The following is a 23,774-nucleotide window of genomic DNA, read 5'->3' as shown; positions in this document are numbered from 1 at the left end:
TTTCTCTTGCTGCTTCTAAGATTCTCTCCTTCTGTTTAATCTTAGGTAATGTAATTATGATGTGCCTTGGTTTGTTCCTCCTTGGGTCCAGCTTCCTTGGGACTCTCTGAGCGTCCTGGACTTCCTGGAAGTCTATTTCCTTTGCCAGACTGGGGAAGTTCTCCTTCATTATTTGTTCAAATAAGTTTTAAATTTTTTGTTTTTCCTCTTCTCCTTCTGGCACCCCTATGATTCAGATGTTGGAATGTTTCAAGATGTCCTGGAGGTTCCTAAGCCTCTCCTCATTTTTCTGAATTCTTGTTTCTTCATTCTTTTCTGGTTGGATGTTTCTTTCTTCCTTCTGGTCCACACCATTGATTTGAGTCCCAGTTTCCTTTGCATCACTATTGGTTCCCTGTACATTTTCCTTTGTTTCTCGTAGCATAGGCTTCATTTTTTCATCTGGTTTTTTAACAAATTCAACCAATTCTGTCAGCGTCTTGATAACCAGTGTTTTGAACTGTGCATCCAATAGGTTGGCTATCTCTTCCTCACTTAGTTGTATTTTTTCTGGAGCTTTGAAGTGTTCTGTCATTTGGGCCTTTTTTTTTTTTTGTCTTGGTGTGGCTGTTACTTTAAGGGGCGGAGCCTTAGGTGTTCCCCGAGGCAGGGTAACACTGGTCACTGTGCTGTGACCCGTACATGGGGGAGGGGCCGAGAGGGAGCAATGGCACCCGCTCCACTCTCCACCGGGTTTCAGTCACTCCCTCCTCTACCCACAATCAAATTGGGCCCCTCTGGTGCTGGTTCCCGAGTGGGTGGGCTTGTGCATGCCCTAGGCCCCTGTGGGTCTCTCCAACGACCTCTCCTATGAGGCTGGGATTCTCTCCTGCTGCCACCCCAACCCCCACGGGCGTTTTCAATCAGAGGTTTGAGGTTTTATTTCCCAGCGCTGGAGCCCTGGGTTGTATGGTCTGCTTTGCTCCCCGCCATTTGTCCGGTTTATCTGTGTGCGAATGTTGGGCCTCAGGGTGCTACCAGCCACTCTGCGTGCCCCATTCTCCACTACTCTGAGTCTGGCCCTCTCAGTTTATCTGTGCGCGAATGTGGGGCCGCAGGGTCTGCTAGTGGTCAGACTGCCTGCCCCCTTTGTCCCATACTCCGCCAGTCTCGGTCCCCACATGGCAACGCGAGTCCTCTCTGCCCCGACTGCCAGTCTCTGCCCCTCCTACAGGTCTAGATGAATGTTTATTTTTTATTTCCTTGGTGTCGGACTTCCTTGCCGTTCGATTTTCTGTCAGTTCTGGTTGTGGGAGGAGGCGCAGTGTGTCTACCTACGCCGCCATCTTGGTTCTCCATCAATTAATATTTGACAAAGGAAGTAAGAACATACCATGGTAGGGTAAAGATAATCTACTGAATAAATGGTGTTGGGAAAATTGGGCAGACAGGTGTAAAAAAAATGAAGCTAGACAACCTTGTTGCATCATACACAAAATTAAGCTCAAAATGGATGAAAGACTTAAATGTTAAAAAAGACTCAAACTAACAATAAAATAGAGACAGAGTCACAGATACATAGAACAGACTGACAGTTTTCAGAGGGGAGTGGGGTTGTGTGGTTGGGTTAAAAAGGTAAAGAGATTAAGCAAATAAAACCTTATCAACACACAACAGCATGGTGACTACCTGAGGGGAAGGACTTTGGGGGGAGGTAGAAAAGGGTAAAGGGGGGATACATCGTGATGAAAGGAGACTTGACTTGGGGTGGTGAATACACAATACAATATACAGATGACATATTATAGATTCATACACCTGAAACCTATGTAATTTTATTAATGAATGTCACCCCAATAAAGTTAATAAAAAAGAAAGTAAAGGAGAGGGAAATAAAAAATGCTTGCACTTGGAAAAATAAGTAAAATTAATTGAGGCTTGTAACCTAATATAGCCTATCCTAGATTACTATGTGCAATTAATTGAGAAGGATGTATGTTCTTCTTTTGTTGGGTATAGAGTTCTATATATGTTTAGTTGGTTTATGGTATTTTTAAAACCCTCTATATCATTGTTGAGCTATGTAGATATTCAATCCATTATTGAAAGTAGGATATTGAAGTCTACAACTAGTTTTGTAGAATTGTTGCTGATTTAACTTCTATCAAGGCTTGCTTCATAGGTTTGAGGGCTCTGTTATTGGTGTATATGTTTTTATATTTTTAATGTAGTGACCCTTTTTATATTTTTATATTTTGTACTTTTATGTGTTAATGTATTTTTATACTTTTGAGGTATTGACCCTTTATTAATATATAATGTCTATCCTTGTCTTTTGTAGAAGTTTTTACTAAAGTCTATTTTGTGTTACATTAGTATAGCACCCCAGCTTTCTTTTTGGTACTGTTCGCATGGAATATGTTTTTCACCCTTTCACTTTCAACCTATTTGTGTCTTTGGATCTAAAGTGGCTGCTTTCAAGGGTTTGATCTCCAAAATATATAAAGAACTCACACGACTCCAATCCAGGAAGACAAACAACCCAATTTAAAAATGGGCAAAGGACCTGAACAGACACTTCTCCAAGAAGGACATACAGAGGGCCCAGAGACACATGAAAAGACGCTCAGCATCACTAGCCATCAGAGAGATGCAAATTAAAACCACAATGAGATACCACCTCACACTGGTCAGAATGGCCAACATGAACAAATTAACAAACAAGTGTTGGAGAGGATGCGGAGAAAATGGAACCCTAGTACATTGTTGGTGGGAATACAGACTGGTGCAGCCACTGTGGAAAACAGTATGGAATTTCCTCAGAAAACTAAAAATGGAACTGCCCTTTGACCCAGCAATTCCACTGCTAGGATTATATCCTAAGAGCCCTAAAACACCAATTCAAAGGACTTATGCACCCCAATGTTCATAGCAGCACAATTTATAGTAGCCAAGTGCTGGAAGCAACCTAAGTGCCCATCAGCAAATGAGTGGATCCAAAAACTATGGTATATTTACACAATGGAATTCTATGCAGCAGAGAGAAAGAAGGAGCTTACATCCTATGCAACAGCATGGATGGCACTGGAGAGCATTATGCTAAGTGAAATAAGCCAGGCTGTGAGGGACAAATACCATATGATCTCAGCTTTAACTGGAGCATAATCAACAAAACAAGCAAGTAAAGAAAATATAACCACAGTCATTGATATTAAGAACAATCTAATAATAGCCAGAGGGGAGAGGGGAGGGCACAGTGGGGAGAAGGATTTTCAGGAACAACTATAAAGGACACATGGACAAAACCAAGGGGGAGGGTGGAAGCAAGGTAAGGAGGTGGGTTTGGCTGGTGTGGGGTGGAGGGGTGGAGAGAAAATGCAGACAAGTGTAATTGAACAACAATAAAATAAATAAATAAATAATGAAAAAAATTAAGTGGCTCTTTTGTAGACAGGGTATAAGTGAATCATGTTTGTTTTTTTTTTTTAATTTCAGTCTGCCAATTTGCCTCTGGAGAATTTAATCTATTGGCATTAAAAATAATACCATAAGAAAATACTTCTGACATTTCACTATTTGTCTTATACCATTTTATATCACTTATTTTTTACATCATTGCATTTTTTGTGCTAGTTGATTTTTTTTGCAGTGAGAAGTACTAATTTCCCTATCATTTCTGTTGTGTATGTTTTAGGTATTTTCTTTGTAGTTACATGTGGATTCCATTTAGCATCCTAAATTTTAACAGTGTAGTTTGACCTAATGCCAGCTGCAATAACACGCAAAAACTATACTCTTATTCAGTTTTGTCTCGCCTCCGTTTATGTTATTGCTGTTATCTTAATCCTAATGTGCCCCATAACAAATTTATAACTATTATTACTTATTTTTCTTTTAAATCATATAGGAAATAAAAGGTGGATTTTTTTAAGATTTTATTTTTAGAGAGCAGAAGAGGGGGAGAAAGACAATGGGAGAAACAACAGTGTGTGGTTGCCTTTTGAGCATCTCATACTGGGACCTGGCCTGCAACGCAGGCATGTGCCCTGACTGGGAATCAAACCAGTGACTCTTTGGTTCACAGGCCTGTGCTCAGTCCATGGAGCCACACCAGCCAGGGCCCATGTAGCGTTCTTAACGTGGATGCAAAGTAATACTTACTGAATAAAACTCTTTGGTGGACTTTCTTTCTCTCTTTTTTAGAAAAAAGCATTGTCTTTATTTATTTTGAAAGAAACCAGTTTTAACTGAACGTTTAGCCTTTTTTCATTTTAAATTTATTTATTTATTTTTATTCAGTTACAATTGTCTGCATTTTCTCCCCATCCCTCCACCCCACCCCAGCCAGTCCCACCTCCCTCCCCCACCTCTACCCTCCCCCTTGATTTTGTCCTTGTGTCCTTTATAGTAGCTCCTATAGACCCCTCTCCCCACTATCCCCTCCCCACTCCCCTCTGGCTATTGCAGATGACATGACAGTGTACATGGAAAATACTATAGACTTCACCAAAACACTACTTGACCTAATAAATGAATTTGGCAAAACAGCTGGATACAAAGTCAACACTAAGAAATCAAAGGCGGGAGAACCAAGATGGAGGCGTAGGTAGACACACTGCGCCTCCTCCCACAACCAGAACTGACAGAAAATCCAACGGCAAGGAAGTCCGACACCAAGTAGATAAAAAAGAAACATTCATCCAGACCGGTAGGAGGGGCAGAGACGGGCACCGGGGTGGAGAGGACTCGCGTGGCCGTGGCGGGACCGAGACCAAGACTGGCAGAGTGTGGGACCAACGAGGCAGGCAGTCTGGCCACTAGCAGACCCTGCGGCCCCACATTCGCACACAGATAAACCTGGACGAATGACGGGGAGCGAAGCAGACCACGTAATCCAGGGCTCCAGCTTGGGGAAATAAAGCCTCAGACCTCTGATTGAAAACACCCGTGGGGGTTGGGGCAGCAGCAGGAGAAACTCCCAGCCTCACAGGAGAGGTCGTTGGAGAGACCCACAGGGGCCTAGAGCGTGCACAAGCCCACCCACTCGGGAACCAGCACCAGAGGGGCCCAATTTGATTGTGGGTAGAGGAGGGAGTGACTGAAACCCGGTGGAGAGTGGAGCATGTGCCATTGCTCCCTCTCCGCCCCTCCCCCATGTACGGGTCACAGCACAGCGACCAGTGTTACCCTGCCTCGGGGAACACCTAAGGCTCCGCCCCTTAAAGTAACAGCCACACCAAGACAAAAAAAAAAAAAAGGCCCAAATGACAGAACACTTCAAAGCTCCAGAAAAAATACAACTAAGTGAGGAAGAGATAGCCAACCTATTGGATGCACAGTTCAAAACACTGGTTATCAAGACGCTGACAGAATTGGTTGAATTTGTTAAAAAACCAGATGAAAAAATGAAGCCTATGCTAAGAGAAACAAAGGAAAATGTACAGGGAACCAATAATGATGCAAAGGAAACTGGGACTCAAATCAATGGTGTGGACCAGAAGGAAGAAAGAAACATCCAACCAGAAAAGAATGAAGAAACAAGAATTCAGAAAAATGAGCAGAGGCTTAGGAACCTCCAGGACATCTTGAAACATTCCAACATCCGAATCATAGGGGTGCCAGAAGGAGAAGAGGAAAAACAAAAAATTTAAAACTTATTTGAACAAATAATGAAGGAGAACTTCCCCAGTCTGGCAAAGCAAATAGACTTCCAGGAAGTCCAGGAAGCTCAGAGAGTCCCAAAGAAGCTGGACCCAAGGAGGAACACACCAAGGCACATCATAATTACGTTACCTAAAATTAAACAGAAGGAGAGAATCTTAGAAGCAGCAAGAGAAATGGAGACAGTTACCTACAAAGGGGTTCCCATAAGACTGTCGGCTGATTTCTCCAAAGAGACCTTACAGGCAAGAAGGGGCTGGCAAGAAGTATTCCAAGTCATGAAAGGCAAGGGCCTACATCCAAGATTACTGTATCCAGCAAAGCTATCATTTAGAATGGAAGGGCAGATAAAGTGCTTCTCAGATAAGGTCAAGTTAAAGAAGTTCATCATCACCAAGCCCTTATTATATGAAATGTTAAAGGGACTTACCTAAGAAAAAGAAGATCAAAAATAGGAACAGTAAAAATGACAGCAAACTCACAGTTATTAACGACCACACCTAAAACAAAAACAAGGGCAAACTAGGCAAACAACTAGAACAGGAACAGAACCATAGAGATGGAGATCACATGGAGGGTTGTCAATAGGGTATTGGGAGGGGGAGAGGGGGTAAAGGCACAGAGAATAAGTAGCATAGATGATAGGTGGAAAATAGACAGGGGGAGGGTAAGAATAGTGTAGGAAATGTAGAAGCCAAAGAACTTATAAGTATGACCCATGGACATGAACTATAGGGGGGGAATGTGGGAGGGAGGGGGTGGGCAGGATGGAGTTGAGTGACGGGGGGAAATGGGACAACTGTAATAGCATAATCAATAAATATATATTTTTAAAATGTTGTAATTAAAAATGGAAAAAAAATAAAATATTCAAAACTATTTTGCCCCCCCCAAAAGAAATCAAAGGCATTCCTGTACACCAACAACAAAACTGCAGAAACAGAAATCAGGAAAAAAAATCCCCTTTGATATAGCAACACGAAAAATAAAGTACCTAGGAATAAACCTAACCAAGGAGGTAAAAGACCTGTACTCAGAAAACTACACAACACTGAAGAAAGAAATTAAGGAAGACACAAACAAATGGAAGCATGTACCATGCTCATGGATTGGAAGAATTAACATCATCAAAATGGCCATACGACCCAAAGCAATTTATAGATTCAATGCAATCCCTATTCGAGTACCAATGACATATTTCACAGATAAAGAACAAACATTTCAGACATTTATATGGAACCATAAACGACCCCAAATAGCTGCAGCAATTTTGAAAAAGAAGAACAAAGCAGGAGGGATCACAATACCTGATATCAAACTGTATTATAAGGCCACTGTAATCAAAACAGCCTGGTACTGGCATCAAAACAGGCACATAGACCAATGGAACAGAACAGAGAGCCCTGAAATAAACCCAAGTCTTTATGGTCAATTAAAAGGTGGATTTAAAAACCAAATATACAAAGTGGTATATTTGTCCATATGTTTATCATTACTGGAGATATTTATATCTTTCTATAGCTTTGAGTTACTATTTATTAATAACCACAAAACTGTCTAGCATTTCTGGTAGCACAGGTGTGGTGGTATCAAACTCCCTCAGCTTCTGTTTAAGAATGTTTTAATTTGTTCATTTTTAAAGGATATTTTTGCTGTATATAAAACTCTTGGTTAACAATTTATATTTTTGACTTAAATATGCCACCTTATTACCTTCTAGCCTCCACAGTTTCTGAAGAAAAATTGACTTTTTATCTTATTGAGGATCCTTCATACTTGACGAGTTGTTTCTCTCTTGCTGCTTCAAGATATTGTCTTTGTCTTTAGTTAACCATGTTTTGTTTATGTCTCAGTATGGGTCTCTATGACTCTTTCCTACTTAAAGTCCACTGAGCATTGTGGATGTGTTTATGTATTTCATCAAACTTGGGAAATTTTCAAGCATTATTTTTTCAAATATTATTTCTTCTCTTGTGTCTCTCTTTTTCCTCTGGGACTCCTACAGTGTGTATGTTAATGAACCTAACAATGTCTCTTACAGGTTGTTTACTTTATTTATTATTAATTTATTACCTTGATCCTCTTGACAACTTTCCTGCCTCCGAGTTTGCTCATTTTTTGTTCTGCCTGCTCAGATATGCTATTGAATAAATCCAGTGAAATTTTTAAGATTTTATTTATTTATTTTTAGTGATGGGGGAGGCAGGGAGAAAGACCGGAAAAGAAACATCAATGTGAGAGAAAACCATCGATCAGTTGCCTCTTGTGCACACCACAACCAGGGACCATGCTCCGACTGGGGACCAAACCTGCAACCCACACATGTATCCTTACTAGGAATCGAACTGGCAACCTTTAACTTTGCGGGATGACACCCAACCAAGTGAGCCATATTGGTCAAGGCAGTGCCGTGAATTTTTAATTTCAGTTATTTTACTTTTCAGCTCCTGTATTTCTGTTTGGTTTCTTTCTATATTTTCTGCTTTATTCATATTTCCATTATGTTTAAACATTTATTTCTTGATTTTCTTTAGTTATTTGTCTGCATTTTTCTTTTATCATATTTAAGACAGCACTTTTAGTCATTGTCTAGTAATTTCAATATCCTGACTTCCTCAAGAACAGTTTCTGTGAATTTTACTGGTTTCTTCAAATGAGCCATATTTTCCTGCCTTCTTTATGCCTTCTGATTTTGCTGTTGTTGACAACTAGTCATATTTTATTATAATATGGTAGCCCTCAAAATCATATTCTCCTTCTTCCTTCCATTTAGCTGTTTTTTAAACAACTTTATTTGTTGAGGTGTTTTCCCAAACTATAGTTGCAAAGACTGCCATATGTGGTCACTTAAGTCTGTGTTCCTTTAGATTGTGTTCAGTTAATATTTTGACAGAGATTTCCTTGAGTTCCAAGAGTTAAAAAATCAAACAATGACAACCAAAAAAAAAAAAAAAGAACACACACACCTTTCCCAGTCTTTTCAGATTAGTTCTGTGCTGAAGTACTCCTTCAACACTTAGCCAAACTTGCACTTAATCGATGGATCAGCCCAGTGTGCAAGTTTTGAGTCTTGTCTGGTCTTTTGTAAGCATATGTCTCGCCTTAGGCATGCATGTGCCTTTCTAAATCATCCCATATATATGGGCACTTTTAAATGTCTTAATTCCCTAAAGGATTTCCTCCATTTCTAGCTCCCAGGATTAGGCACTCTATTGTGTGTCTTCACCCATTATTTGTTGCCCCAGGCATCTGTGCTTTGTTAGTTTGCTTTGTAGCATTTTTTTAAACAAATGCCCATCCCTTTTTCAGTCTGCATTCTGAATTGAGTGAAACAGAAGTAAACACCATGTAGCACTCCTTCAGGCAGCCCCCAGACAGGTTATAACACACATACACAATAGTTTGTGAATAAATTTTGCTAAACTCATGGGGAAACAAGGGATAAAGATCTCACACTAAGAACATGGGCTGGCCCTGGCTAGTGTGGCTCAGTGGATTGAGTGCTGGCCTGCAAACCAGAGGGTTGACAGTTCGATTCCCAGTCAGAGCACATGCCTGGGTTGCGGGCCAGGTCCCCAGTAGGGGGCGCATGAGAGGCAACCACACATTGATGTTTCTCTCCCTCTCTTTCTCCCTCCCTTTCCCTCTCTCTAAAAGTAAATAAATAAAATCTTTTTAAAAATATATGCTCTGCACTCTGGTATTTGATATCATTATTTTATTTTGTCTTATTTCAATTTTCAGTGCTGGTTGCAATGCAGTAAATTTATTTCATGACTTGGTAATGGGTTGAATCTGCAGTTTGTAAATTCTATAAGATGCCCACTTATCCCGAGGCTGATCTTCTGTCCAAGTTCCTATACAGCAATGGTAGTGACTCCCATTTCTCTGCAGGATTGTGGTTATGGAGAGGGGGGAGATGCATACTGCACAGCTTGCCCTCCTCGAAGATACAAAAGCAGCTGGGGCCATCATAGATGTCAGATTTGCATCACCTGTGCTGTCATCAATCGCATCCAGAAGGCCAACTGCACAGCTACCTCTAATGCAGTCTGTGGGGACTGTCTACCCAGGTGAGCCTGCTGTATGAAATCAAGCCATTCTGGGCCTTCTCCAGCCCTTGGAACTCTCTCTTAACATTATCCCTCAGAGCCTAGTTGAAATGTTCTAACTGTCCATATCATAATGACTTCAAGCTCCAACTAGGGAGAAGCAGTGTACTACCAAGATCCCCCTATAAAGTGCCTACTGCATGGTCAGCCCAGATGAGTATTTAACAGCTTTATTATCATGCTAGCATGCTTAGCATGGGCCCAAGATTCAAGATATAGCTCACTATAGACATAAAAGAGATTAGGAAGAAGTTGGTATCAGAGCAGAACTCCCCTCTCTTCTGATACTAGCTCTCCTTTTGGTTACAGGGTATGTTGAATGGCGGAATAGGTTTAGAATCTGGGTCTCTGAGTCAGAATCAGACATAGAGACAGAGAACTCACAAGGGATGGTGGTGGGTACTGGCTTCCAGGAGGGCAAGACTTCTAAAATCTGCCTATGGTCCCAGGAAGGATCAATCCAGGGGCATTGATTGTTTGATCACCTTGCAATTGCTTATTGCTCTGACCACAGGTTCTACCAAAAGACACGCATTGGAGGCCTGCAGGACCAAGAGTGCATCCCGTGCACGAAACAGACCCCCACCTCTGAGGTTCAATGTTTGTATCCAGTTCTCTTTTTTAATTCTCCAACCCAATGGGTGACAATAAGACAGGGTAGTAAAGACTTCTCCTACCTGCCCATACTCTTTCCTGTAGAGTAGATTGGCAAGTGAATCAGATTTTGAATCTTGGTTTCACAATGTATTATCTGTGTAACCCTCTGCAAATCATTGAAATTTATTGACCCTCATTTTCCTCACCTGAAAAAAAATATGGGTCATGATTATCATGATTTTTCATATCTTATTGGATGGCTGTCCAGGTCTAATGAAATAATAGATTTAGAAACAGCTTCTAAATTATAACACGTGTATACTTGTGGATGATGATGATGATGATGATGATGATGATGATGATGCTATGAGGTATATAGGAGCCCCTAGGATCTAGTCTATGCCTATATCAGTATTCACTTATCTGTCCATCTATTGTTTTTATCTATCCACCATCTATATATCTAATCATGTGTTCTTTTTAAATTATTGATATCTTTTAAATCATAAAATATTTCAAATATGTAGAAATATTTAAATGCAGAAAATATAAAATAAAAGTGCTCAGCAACTAACATCCATAATTAATAAATCTTAACATTTTGTGTATTTGCTTAAGATTCTTTTAAATAACAAAGATTCTGGAGAGCATTATGCTAAGTGAAATAAGCCAATCAGAGAAAGACAAATACCAAATGATTTCACTCATGTGTGGACACTAATGAACAAACTGAACTAACAAGCAAAATAGAGACAGACTCATAGATACAGAGCAGGATGACAGCTAAGGGGTGGCATTTAGGGGGTGGAGGGATTGAGCAAAAAGGAAAAGGACTCGTGGACATGGATGACAGTGTGGTGATTGGCGCAGGAGGGAGAAATGTTTAAGGGGGTAAATGGTAATGGGAAAAACACAATTAAAAAATAAAATAGTTTAAAAAGCAAAACCAGAAAAGTAAAATAAATAAACAAACAAATGATGATTCTACAGATTTAATGGAATTCCCTTTTTCATCCTCTCTAAGTTACAATCTCTTTCTACTTCCCCAAAGGCAACCACTATCATGAAATTGTATGTATCTTGTTGATAGGCTGCACTATGGTAACAAACCTCAAAATCTCAGTGACTTAATACAATAAAAGATTTTTTTTCACTATGCAAAGGTCTTCCTTTATCTTATGTCTATACCATCTAGATCATGTGGCTTCCAGGTTAATTGGACATGGAAAGAAATAGAGCAGTCATACTGGTTTTTAACTACTTCAGTCTACAAGTGACACACATTACTTCTACTTACAGTCCATTGGCCAGAAGTACTCTGATGGCCTTACTATAAAACTGTATGGGAAATGCAGGGGAGCATGTGATTAATTGGTGACCATTATGATTCTGCCATCTCTCTACCCATGTTTTAATACTTGTATTCTTTTATGACATATGTATATATTTATAGGCAATATATGCTGTTATTTATATTTTATAATGTTTTATATAAATGATATCAAGCTACATACTCTCTTTTTCCAATTTGTTTTCCCTCTCTAAATCATTTTAAGTGCTACACAATATTATAACATAGGACTAATCATGATTTATTTATCCTGTGTCCTACAGATAAGCACTTAAGTTTGTTTCTATTTTTCTAGGTTATATAACTAGTAATGACATGGAAAGACCATAGAATATGTGAATCTTCAAATAATTGTAGTAATTTATACCATATTAGCAGTTTATGCCAGTTCTCTGCTTTGTTCTTTATACTTTTGCCTTATCTACAGAGAAGTAAAAACAGCTTAGCAACCCTAATTGGAAAAGGCTCTAAGGAGAGAGCGATGATCTGAGGAAGTTCAGGACCAGTGGCAGGGTGACTGTTGACTGCCCACAATGACTAACCTCCTCTAATTTCTTGTCTCACAGGTGCCTTCCAGTTGAGTTTAGTGAAGGCAGATGTACCCACAGTGCCCCCTCAGGAGGCCACACTTGTACTGGTGAGCAGTCTGCTCGTGATGTTTACCCTGGCCTTCCTGGGGCTCTTCTTCCTTTACTGCAAGCAGTTCTTCAACGGATATTGCCGGCGTGGTAAGTGTAGCTGCTTCACATATTACATAAATCAAGAACAAGGCTATAATTAGCAGAAAAGAGGAATTTGGGGGGCTGAGAGCTAATAGGCCTTCCATAGAGTGCTGGAAAATCCCAGAGGTGGACTACTTGGAGGTGGCAGTAGAAAGCACGGGACTTTAGAGATGCTTGAGGCCAACCCCGCCCATTCATGGAACCTGTTTCATTAAGATATAGGGGTTATTTAAGGAACACAACATCATAGGAAAGCCCTTGGAAATAAAATTTGCAGACTTAGGTTTTAAATCTACTTCTAAATCACTTTGTAACTTTAGGCAAATCATCTAACTTCTTTGGGCCTCTTTCTCCCTAATATTTAAAATGAAAGGTGGAATTAGACTAGTTGGTTTTATTCTTTTATAATTTTTCACTTCTACTAATAGCTATAGATTTGGTAACATGTCAAAAATGAAGGCAGGCTGGTTGGATTTGAGATATGACTATAATAAAAGTGGATGAAGTGTTTGGTAACTTATTGGTATAGTATTAACCCCAATGTGGATAACTGACAGCCCAGTGTCCAGAAGAGCTGGCAAACGTAGCCTTTTTTCACCAGATAATAAAGATATCCAGAAAAGTCTGCCAGCCAGTAGGAGATAGCTATGTGAAATTCCAGGTGGAAGGTCATATTTAAATCAGGAGTAACACTGGGATCTGTTTTCAGCACAACTCCAGCCATCAACAAAAATGGGGGACAAAATCCAGGTCACTGAGGGCAAAGATAGAGGTGAAATGGTGGCTGGCAAGGACCAGGAAGAGTGTTAAAACTCCTGCCAAGGGTACTGAAGCTCAGTACAGCTTAAGTTTCATCGAGGGAACTGAAAGCTATGTAGAGATACCAAAGCAGAAACACAGGCTAATGAGTGGTGTTGATTTAATAAGGAAGGATGAGGATAAAGTTTATAGGATATTGGGGTGCTTAAGACTCCTCCTTAGCCCACTGGATACAGGGCCCAACGCAATACAACTTTTACCTGTCTCTATTTGTATGAGAAGATCCTCTTATATGGACATACCTTGGTCAGTTTGGCTCTAGGGCCTGCTAGATGATCTTCAGAAAGCCTAACAGACATATTTGACCATACCCCTGGCTTAACTGGAGATTAATATAGTATTTCATGGGTTTCTGGGACATAAAGGGAACACTGTTGCACCTTATGACCCCTATCTAAATTCTATTTCTGTTTCCTCTGCTCTTTAAAAACTGTGGGTCAAGGTAGACCATCCTGTATTTGACTTTGGAGGTTAGTTTCTCAGATAGAAGCTGTTGTCCAGTCCTTAGGCATTGGTATGAAACATGGATAATGAAGCATTTGGGCTACAGGGCCCAGAAAGTTGAAGCACCATCTGAGAGCTGCCTGTCTACCTTTTCCCAACTCAGAGAAAAGAAACAGTAACCTTTATATGCTTTTTCTGTCCTCAACATCATAATGTAGTACCCCTCTGTGAGAATATGAGGACAGGCAACTCCCTCAAGTTTTCCATAGGAGAAAGAGGGTTAGACATGTTTTCCATTGGGGAAGGTGGTTATTAGGAGTCACTGATTTACATACATAGTGTGGTTGTATAGGCAAGATTAGTGTGTGAATTAGATCCAATATTAGGTACAATAGATATTAGTAGGGACTGTGCCATACTAAAGAATTCATCTCCTGTCTAAGGGAAACTTACTACTCAGCTGCAGTTGTTTGTTACCATGCAGGAATATTCCTTGTTTCAAGATCTCCTGGATTTTCAAGAGTAAGCCAAAAATATGGATTTTTGTTTGAAATAGTTTCAAGCTCTGATGAGTTCTAATAAACAATAAAAACACAACCACAATGTGCAGATCAAGAAAACATACATAGGTTCTCAATTTGTCACCTGTTGTCAAATCAGACTTAAGCTTAAAGTACCACAAATTTGATGGCTTCAAATAATACCCATTTACAATGCCACTATTTTCATAGATCAGAAGTTTTGTAGGTTCAGCTGAATCTCTCTGTTCAGAGTCTCGCAAGGCTGAAATCAAGGAGGGTTGTGTTCCTTTCTGGAGGGTCCAGAGAAGAATGCATTTCCTTGATTATTCAGGAAGATGGAAGAATTCAGTTCCTTGCATTTTGGGGCTGAGGTCTCATTTATCTGTTGACTATCAGCTGAGGGTCATTCCCAGTTACTAGAGGCTACCCACATTCTCTAGCTTATGACCCTGTTTCTTTTTCAAAATGAGCAATAATGAATTCAGTCTTTTTGATGACTCATCTTCCTGATACTCTCTCTGATTTTTCTGCCCCCTTCTACTTTTAAGGACACATGTGATTGATTACATTGGGCCCACTTGGGTAATTCAGTGTAATCTCCCTATTTTAAGTCCCAAGATCTTAATACTATCTGCAAAGTGCCTTTGCTAAATAACATACACGCAGGGATAACACCAGAGTGTTAAAGATCATGGGGTTGGGTGTCAAAATCTTGCTTCCCACAGAGGGTTATTCTTTCTCTGAAGAAATTGACTCTTTTCCTTGCTTTATCTCCAGGTAGCCTCAATATAAAACCCCACTTTAAGTGTGTTTCTCAACTGTGACACCTCAACCTGGTGCTAGGTGCTCTGGTTCCCAGGATGAAAATGGGGAGTGCTAGCTCCAGACCCTCTCCTATCTTGTACTCAGAACCAGGTGCCCTGCTGAAAGGAGCCCCTGCCTTTGGGTGACCCAGTGGCTTTCTGCTTCGAGTTGCAGGAGGTTCGCTGCAGTTTGAGGCTGACGAGGCAGCGGAAGAGGAATCTCTCTTCCCCATGCCACCTGGCCAGGAGACCAGTCCTGAGTCTCCACTGAGTGAAAGCATCTTTGAGACCCAGCCACTTAACCCCATCCTGGATGACGACCGCAGCTCGACTCGTGGCTTCCCCACCCAGGAGTCTTTTACCATGGCCTCCTGCGCCTCAGAGAGCCACTCCCACTGGGTCCACACTCCCATCGAATGCACAGAGCTGGACCTGCAAAAGTTTTCCAGCTCTGCCTCCTATACTGGAGCTGAGACCTTGGGGGGGAACACAGCTGAAAGCTCTGGAGAGAGCCTGGAACTCAATGTGCCCTTTGAAGTCCCCAGCCCTTAACTCTACTGAGGTGAGCTGGAAAGGTGGGGAAGACCAGAAATTGGGGACTACCCCAAAGGAATCCTTCTCTGGAGTACTGTTGTTCAGTAGAGCTAGCAGTAAAGGAACAGTAACCTAGGATCACTGGTGGATGTTAGAACAACAGTAGTGATGCTAATCTTTTGAGCCAGTCAGATATCACATTTCTGGGCTTTTAAGGAACTGGCTAGGTTTATGTGACACTAATATGTCTATCCTTGTCTTTTGCAAGATCTCTCAGGGTCCCACTATCTAATACTTAGTTATTCAGCAATCTCCTCTCATGTATACAAGCACCATGACAGCAGAGAAATACATAGGTCTTCACATCTAGGAACCTTATATTTCAAATCTACCTCCATTCATTATTAGCTATGTGAATCTTGTGTAAATCCCTTTACCTCTCTGAGCCTCAGGCTCTTTATCTGTAAAATGTAGAAAGCACTATTCACCTCATAAGTTCTTGTGAGGGTTGAATGAGAAATGCATGTGCAAGTGCCTTTTATAGTATCTGGTACATTAGAGATACTTAAACTATGTTAGTTTTTCTTTCCTTCCTCCACCCACAGTCACAATTTAGACATTCCTTCATATCCACTACACTCATATTATAACATCCCTTTATGGTAAGCTGGTCAAGGTTTGTTAGCAGGAACTGAGACAGACAGTGAAAGTGGTTTGCTCAAAGTCAGTCACAGAGCATATCAGGGGCAGAACTAAGCTCAAGCCCAGGTTTGGGGCTCCAATTCAGAGGTTTTCCAACTCTATCAATGCAACTATTCCATAGACAATGTTGCTTTCTCAAAGTGTTAAGTAGTGTGAGGTGGTCTGAGGCAGGCAGGTGGGTAGATTCTTACATTTCAAATAACCAGCTACCTTTCACCACCCATTTCCATATTTCTCCAACTAAGATATTGTCCATGTCCTTCAATGACATGCTCCTCCCTACATCATACCTGAGAAAATGTGAACAATATGTGGATGAATGTCAAGATTGCTATCAAAACAGTCAAGTCTAACGTACCCTCCAATCCATGCTTGAGTTCCCTTTATAACATCCCACAAATTTTCTGTGTCATTCTTGCTCACATCCTTTCAGTGTCAGTAAGCTCACCACTGCTCAACATATATTGCCCCTGTGATGAGTGGACTTGAACCCAACACAAAGAAAAACTTTCTGTCTCCCTTTAGTAACCACCATTGGGTCCTGGCTCTGTTCCTTGGCCTGCACAGACCTCATCTGCTTTCTTTGCCTTGTGATAGTCCCAAAGAAGTCTGAAGATAACCTCTCCTCTCTGAAAAGTGCTTTTGATTCCTCTAAAGTATTTGGAGCCTAGAACTGAACCCAGTTTCATGAGGAATGGTCTCATCAGTGTAGAACAGGGTAGAACTATCATCTCTTTAGCTAAGTGATATATTTCTGCGATTGCATCCTAAATATTGGTCTAAACCATATTAGTTCGTTTTTATTTTTTGAGGGATGGGGAGAAGAGGGAGCCAGCAAGATTGTGCTGACAGTTTTCTAACTTGCTCTGCTCCCTCCCTAGGTCTCTTGGGCTCCTGGCAGCCTTGCTCAGTCATTCTCCCTGGACTCTCCTGCCTTGTTTCTATACCACAACTGCAGCAGAGGCCTGGGATGTGCTGTCCTCAACAGCCACTACTCTACAATGGGGCACAAACTATCCCATCCACCAGAGAATTGGTTCTTCATCACTTTCCCAAGACTGATCTGCAGCATTTCTTGCTTAACTATTCTAGCTAGCCTGGAAAGCTGGATTCCCCAGCCATGGGACTACCAAACATGTTCCTAGCTCAGCTTGATTATAGAGAAGAGGGGAGGAGATGACAATTAATGCGAAACAGTTTTACTCTGTGCATCTTTGATCAGGTGGACCTGAAAGAATGATGTCTCAGTACTCTATTGATACATCTATCTAGCACTTTAAGCACAAAACCAAACCCTTCCCCCTTTAGGTCCTCTGCACTGCCCCTCTCCCTAAGACACACACACACACAGAGACATACACACACACATCTACACACATCTTAGGAGAAGCCTACATCTTGATACCCCATTCATCCCTCAGACTTCTTTGACTGTGACAGCTCTGGAGTGAGCCCATTTCCCAGGTCTTTCTCCCCACATATACGTCTCTACCGTTCTTCAGTGGGAAGTTAACTCAACTCAGTGTCTTTTTGATCTTAAAAATGGTAGTTTTTTTTATTTTTATTTCTCCTCAACTCTTGCCTCTTTTGTCTCTTCTTGGTGACTAGTCTAAAACCTAAAGTTGACTTTCTAGATCCCTAGAGCCAAACTCAGAAGTCAAAACTTTGGTCTTTGGGGATACAGTGCAACTCCTGAGATCTAAGGGGCATTGAAAACCTATAGTCCTCAATGAGGCCTTACTCCAGGGCAACTCAAAGACTATTGGTGCTTCCCTGATTTAGAGGGGGAAAAAAGTCAGTTTCTAATCCCCACCATCAGTTTTACATGCCTCTCAGAATAAAATAATGGAACTTTTTTTCTCCATGACTGATTTCAGACAGAACCTCAGGGCTCAGATTTTGGCATCATGGATTGTTTTTCAGTCTACTTTATGTCCATAATGGAATACTGGGCTGATGCCCACTCCCTCACAGAGGGTCAGATTTGGAAGGAAAAAGTGTTCAGTTGAATGGAGCAACCATCTCTTTTGTTTGGGAGCAGACTATATAGTCCAGAATGATAAATGTGACTTAATTTGTAAAAACCATCACTGGAGATAGAGGACTGTTATCCTGGGATGGGAAGGCTGCAATTTACTACAAATATGGATGCTGCACTTTACAGTTTGCAATATGCCTTCATAGCCATCACTTCATTGAATCTTTACACAGACCCTAAAGTGGGTAAAGCAAGGGTTACAATCCCCAGTTTATATGTGGAGATGGAAAATAACTGGCCTTAAGTTACTTAGTGATATAGGGGTAAACAGCAAGGCTAGGGGCTCCCCAATCTTGAAATCTTCATTTTCTGGAAGATGGTGTCCTGAAGTAGGAATATTTTGGTTTTCTGGCATATCTGTTCCAGAAAACAACTCTTCTGGAAGGAAAAGTGGTGTAGACTAATAAGGTCACTATGCCTGGATGTGAATAAGGAAATGTCCTTTCCCATCGTACCAAGCCTATCCTTTACCCTTCCCACCAGTTCCCCCATCCCACCTTGGCAGCCAGCCTTGATGTCCATTCTCTATGATGTCTGATCCTAATGGGGAGCTAAGAGACCTTCCTTTCAGCACTGGCTTTCAAGAGATCAAAAAGAAGGGCTGCAAGGTTAGACATGACTCTTTCTTTTTTTTTTTTTTTTTTTTTTTTTTTTTTTTTTCTTCTTTTTTTTTTTTTTTTTTTTTTTTTTTTTTTTTTTTTTTTTTTTTTTTTTAATTTATTTATTGTTATTTAATTACAGTTGTATGCCTTTTCCCCCATCCCTTCACCCCACCCCAGGTGAACCCACTTCCCTCCCCCCTCTCCACCCTCCCCCTTGGATTTGTTCATGTGTCCTTTATAGTAGTTCCTGTAATCCCCTCTACCCACTGTCCCCGCCCCCACCCCCCCACCCCCGCCCTTGCTATTGTTACATTGTTCTTAACTTCAAAGACATGACTCTTTCTACTTTTCTATCTCTCTCCTTTTGCCCTTGTGGTATAAAAGGAAAAGATAAAGGCTGGAGCCATTAGGAGCATTCATCCTACTTGACCCTTACCTCCCTATATTCCTCAGTTCAATTCAAAAGTCTCTGGTACTAGTTTGGGGAAGACTTGAGACTTTAATTTTATTTACAGGTAAGCAGGGAGCAATTATTCCATCTTTAAAAGCCTTCCCCAGGCAATATTTGAGCAAATACATAAATTATAACCTTCAGTGCTTTACAGTCTAGAAAAGTTTATTCATACATTTTGCCTATTTTAAAGATGAGGATCGCGGGAGGAACCAAGATGGCAGCGTAGGTAGACACACTACGCCTCCTCGCACAACCAGAACTGACAGAGAATCGAACAGCAAGGGGGACCAACACCGAGGAAATAGAAAATAAACATTCATCCAGACTGGTAGGAGGGGCGGAGACGGGCACCAGGGTGGAGAAGACTCGCGTGGCTGTGGCGGGACTGAGACTGGCGGAGTGTGGGACAAATGGCACAGGCAGTCCGAGCACTAGCAGACCCTGCGGCCCCACAGTTGCACAGATAAACCCAGAGGGCCGGACTTAGAGTGGCGGAGAGTGGGGCAGGCAGAGTGGCGGGTAGCACCCTGTGGCACCATATTCGCCCACAGATAAACCAGATAAACGGCGGGCAGCGAAGCAGACCCTGCAACCCAGGGCTCCAGCTCGGGGAAATAAAGCCTCAAACCTCTGATTGAAAATGCCTGTGGGGGTTGGGGCGGCAGCAGGAGAGACTCTCAGCCTCACAGGAGAGGTTGTTGGAGAGACCCACAGGGGCCTAGAGTGTGCACAGGCCCACTTACTCGGGAACCAGCACCAGAGTGGCCCAGTTTGATTGTGGGTATCGGAGTGAAAGATTGAAATCCGGAGGAGAGTGAGGCGGGCGCCATTGCTCCCACTCAGCCCCTCCCCTACATACAGCGTCACAGCGCAGCCACCAGCATTACCCCGCCCCGGTGAACACCTAAGGCTCCGCCCCTTAAAGTAACAGACCCGCCAAGACAAACAAACAAACAAACAAAAAAATGGCCCAAATGACAGAACACTTCAAAGCTCCAGAAAAAATACAACTAAGCGACGAAGAGATAGCCAACCTATTGGATGCACAGTTCAAAGCACTGGTTATCAATATGCTCACAGACTTGGTTGAATCTGTTCGAAAAACAGATGAAAAAATGAAGCCTATGCTAAGAGAAACAAAGGAAAATGTACAGGGAACCAATAGTGATGCAAAGGAAACTGGGACTCAAATCAATGGTGTGGACCAGAAGGAAGAAACAAACATCCAACCAGAAAAGAATGAAGAAACAAGAACTTGGAAAAATGAGGAGAGGCTTAGGAACCTCCAGGACACCTTGAAATGTTCCAACATCTGAATTATAGGGGTGCCAGAAGGAGAAGAGGAAGAACAAAAAATTGAAAACTTATTTGAACAAATAATGGAGAACTTCCCCGATCTGGCAAAGGAAATAGACTTCCAGGAAGTCCAGGAAGCTCAGAGAGTCCCAAAGAAGCTGGACCCAAGGAGGAACACAACAAGGCACATCATAATTACATTACCCAAGATTAAATGCAAGGACCTACATCCAAGTTTACTGTATCCAGCAAAGCTATCATTTAGAATGGAAGGGAAGATAAAGTGCTTCTCAGATAAGGTCAAGTTAAAGAAGCTCATCATCACCAAGCCCTTATTATATGAAATGTTAAAGGGAGTTACCTAAGAAAAAGAAGATCAAAAATAGGAACAGTAAAAATGACAGCAAACTCACAGTTATTAACGACCACACATAAAACAAAAACGAGAGCAAACTAGGCAAACAACTAGAACATGAGGGTTGTCAATAAGGGAGTGGGAGGGGGAGAGGGGGGTAAAGGTACAGAGAATAAGTAGCATAGATGATAGGTGGAAAATAGACAGGGGGAGGGTAAAAATAGTGTAGGAAATGTAGAAGCCAAAGAACTTATAAGTATGACCCATGGACATGAACTATGGGGGGGGGAATGTGGGAGGGAGGGGGGTGGGCAGGATGGAACGGAGTGGGGGGGGGGGAATGGGACAACTGTAATAGCATAATCAATAAATATATTTTAAAAAAAAAGATGAGGATCACTTCTCGGCCTTTTGGCTAAGATCAAGTGTAAAGATGAAGAAACTGAGGTCCAGACAGGAGTAGTAACTTACCCAAAGCAGTTCATATTTGGGAAAGGCAGCCTGCCTCACATACCCACCCCCAGAATCAAGTGTGGATCCCATAGTTGATAGTAGAGGCCAGGAAAAGGAAAGTAGAGCAGAAACTGCTCTTGATATGGCAGAGGGGCAGGGAGGAGTGTTGGAGGGCACTGGTTATTTTTCTCCACTGCCTACATAACCCTTAATAGATCACTAAGGAACATAGAAAAGAACAGGAAAGAGACTTAGGAGGTTGATTAAGACAGTTCATCCCAATACTAAGAAAAGCAGCCAGTTCCATAATCAAGTGTTGATGAAGAAGTCTTCCACTGAAAGATAGCACATGATGTCATCCGCATCAGAAATGGAAAGGGCTTTGTTTGGTTTTTTGTTTGATGTTTGCTTTTCTCTCCTTGTAACTTACCTTTTATGACCTCTAAGGTTTCTTCTGCCTTTTTCCAAGTCCCTCTAAACTCACTACACTCCCTGGGTCAGCTGAAAGGTCTTACGCATGTTTGAAGAGGTCCTGCATTGCAGCAGCATAGGGCAGGGCAAGCAATTTCCTTGTGGATCTCCTGGGCCTCAACCCTTTATTTGAGGTGCTATATCTCTCTACCTCCAGCAGAGAGCAGGGCTGGGATTTGCTCTCTTGAAACCTTACAGAACATTTCTAAGCCAAGATGGCCTTTCCATTTGGGGCTTGATTTCCACAAACTACCTTTCAGAAGTCCCCCAAAGATACCCCCTAATCCATTTAGGGGCAGCTGAGTGGAGTGAAGAAAGGAGCCATACTTCCTCTTTCTATGGATATGTTAATTGGATCCCAGCTCTCCCACCACCCTCTTACATTTCATTCTTTCTGAAGGGTTTTGGCTTCAGCTCTTACCTATACATCCCAATACCAGGGAGGAACAAGCTCCATGGAGGATATTCTTCTTTATTATTTGATTATTTTTCTGAAGACTGTACAGCTAGTTACTGCTCCACACACACCTGTTGGTTAATTAAGTACATGAGCCATCACAAGGTCATAGCCCTGGAAAAGTAACACTCTCTACAGCAAGACCTCTGCTTTCACAATCATATTAAATACATCTTTGGGGGCAGTCTCTCTATAAATGCTGATTAAGGGCCCTTGGGGTAACCCATTGATCAGGGTGCTAAAAGCACCCTGAGAGAAAGTTGAAAGGCTGCACTGTACTTGACTGAGGATTAGAAGCAATTGAATAACAAGTCTGCATCAAGCAGCCTGGCCTCACACATGTATTAGCAAATATGTGTCAGCCAAGGGTTCAGGCCTTGGGCTTTGAGGTCTCTGTTCCTTTCTTTCTGGGACACTTTATTCTTATCTTACTGGCTTTAATTAGTCATTTCTACACCTTCTGGTAGGGTAAGAACTAGTATCCAAACAGATGATTCAGCTTGAGCAGGCCTTGGGTGTTAAAAGGTCACAATGTTCCTGACAATGTTTCAGTCCAAATCTAACACTGCTGCTCTATGGGAAGAATAGTGATTGTAACACAGTAATAATGACAATAATATAATGATAAACTGATACAGTCAGCCTTCCCTCTTCACTGCCCTCTATAGACTTTATAATTTAAAAACTCTTTGATACCCATAGTCTCATTTCATCTTCACAAATCCCTGAATTGGGGGTTATCATATCCCTTTAAAGAAGAGGAAACCAGTTCATATTAGACACATGGCTTGTCAGACTAGAGGTCAGTCTGGCCTAGGTCTCCTGATTTATAGTTCAGGGCTTTCCCCACCACTCAAGGCTTCCCCTTAACAACTACTTTAGGATGGTACAGTTATCATAGTGGCAATGGGAGCATCATTGTAGAAAAGCCAGCAGTCATGTAGCAAAATCCCCCAAAGGAGTGTCCATAAGCACAATCACTACAAAATTCAGTATGAATCCCACCCAAGACAGCAAAGTTCCTGGATGGAATACCCAGACTTAAATAGCTTCTTAGCACTGAATTTTGCTACAGCAATGAAGATATCAGCCCCAGGTTTCTGGGGCTACCTCAGTCCACAATTATGCCAGCCAGGAACAATATCCTTAATAATGAGCATTGTGTGGCCATTCCAAGCCACATTCAGAATCATCTTGGTTCTAACTTTCTTTCTGAAGTTCACAAGTTGGAGTGGGCAATTAGAATAGAGAAATAAAGTTTTGTTTGCTTTTTAAGATACATTGGGTAGTGGTAAGGTAAAGCATGTATTTCTTCTTTAAAATTGCTCTTTGTCCATGGAAAATATTACATTCAAGTGTTTACTCCTGGAGAATGCTTCTAAAGATTTCTTTCCATTGCTTTT

The 23,774-nt window shown here is 41.5% G+C and overlaps 1 protein-coding gene across 1 annotated transcript in view; it reads left to right on the top strand.

The window, feature by feature from the left end:
- Positions 1-15,561, top strand: part of EDA2R (ectodysplasin A2 receptor) — a 56,753-nt gene extending 41,192 nt beyond the window's left edge. The window contains exons 4-7 of the mRNA XM_024555256.2: positions 9,535-9,713; positions 10,267-10,352; positions 12,267-12,428; positions 15,179-15,561. Coding sequence (XP_024411024.1) covers positions 9,535-9,713; positions 10,267-10,352; positions 12,267-12,428; positions 15,179-15,561 — 810 coding nt within the window. The remainder of the gene's footprint in view (positions 1-9,534; positions 9,714-10,266; positions 10,353-12,266; positions 12,429-15,178) is intronic.
- The last annotated feature ends 8,213 nt before the right edge of the window (positions 15,562-23,774 follow it).

This window comes from Desmodus rotundus, chromosome X, assembly GCF_022682495.2.
Source record: "Desmodus rotundus isolate HL8 chromosome X, HLdesRot8A.1, whole genome shotgun sequence".
Classification (NCBI taxonomy): Eukaryota; Metazoa; Chordata; class Mammalia; order Chiroptera; family Phyllostomidae; genus Desmodus; species Desmodus rotundus.
This window is presented reverse-complemented; position numbering and strand designations above follow the sequence as displayed.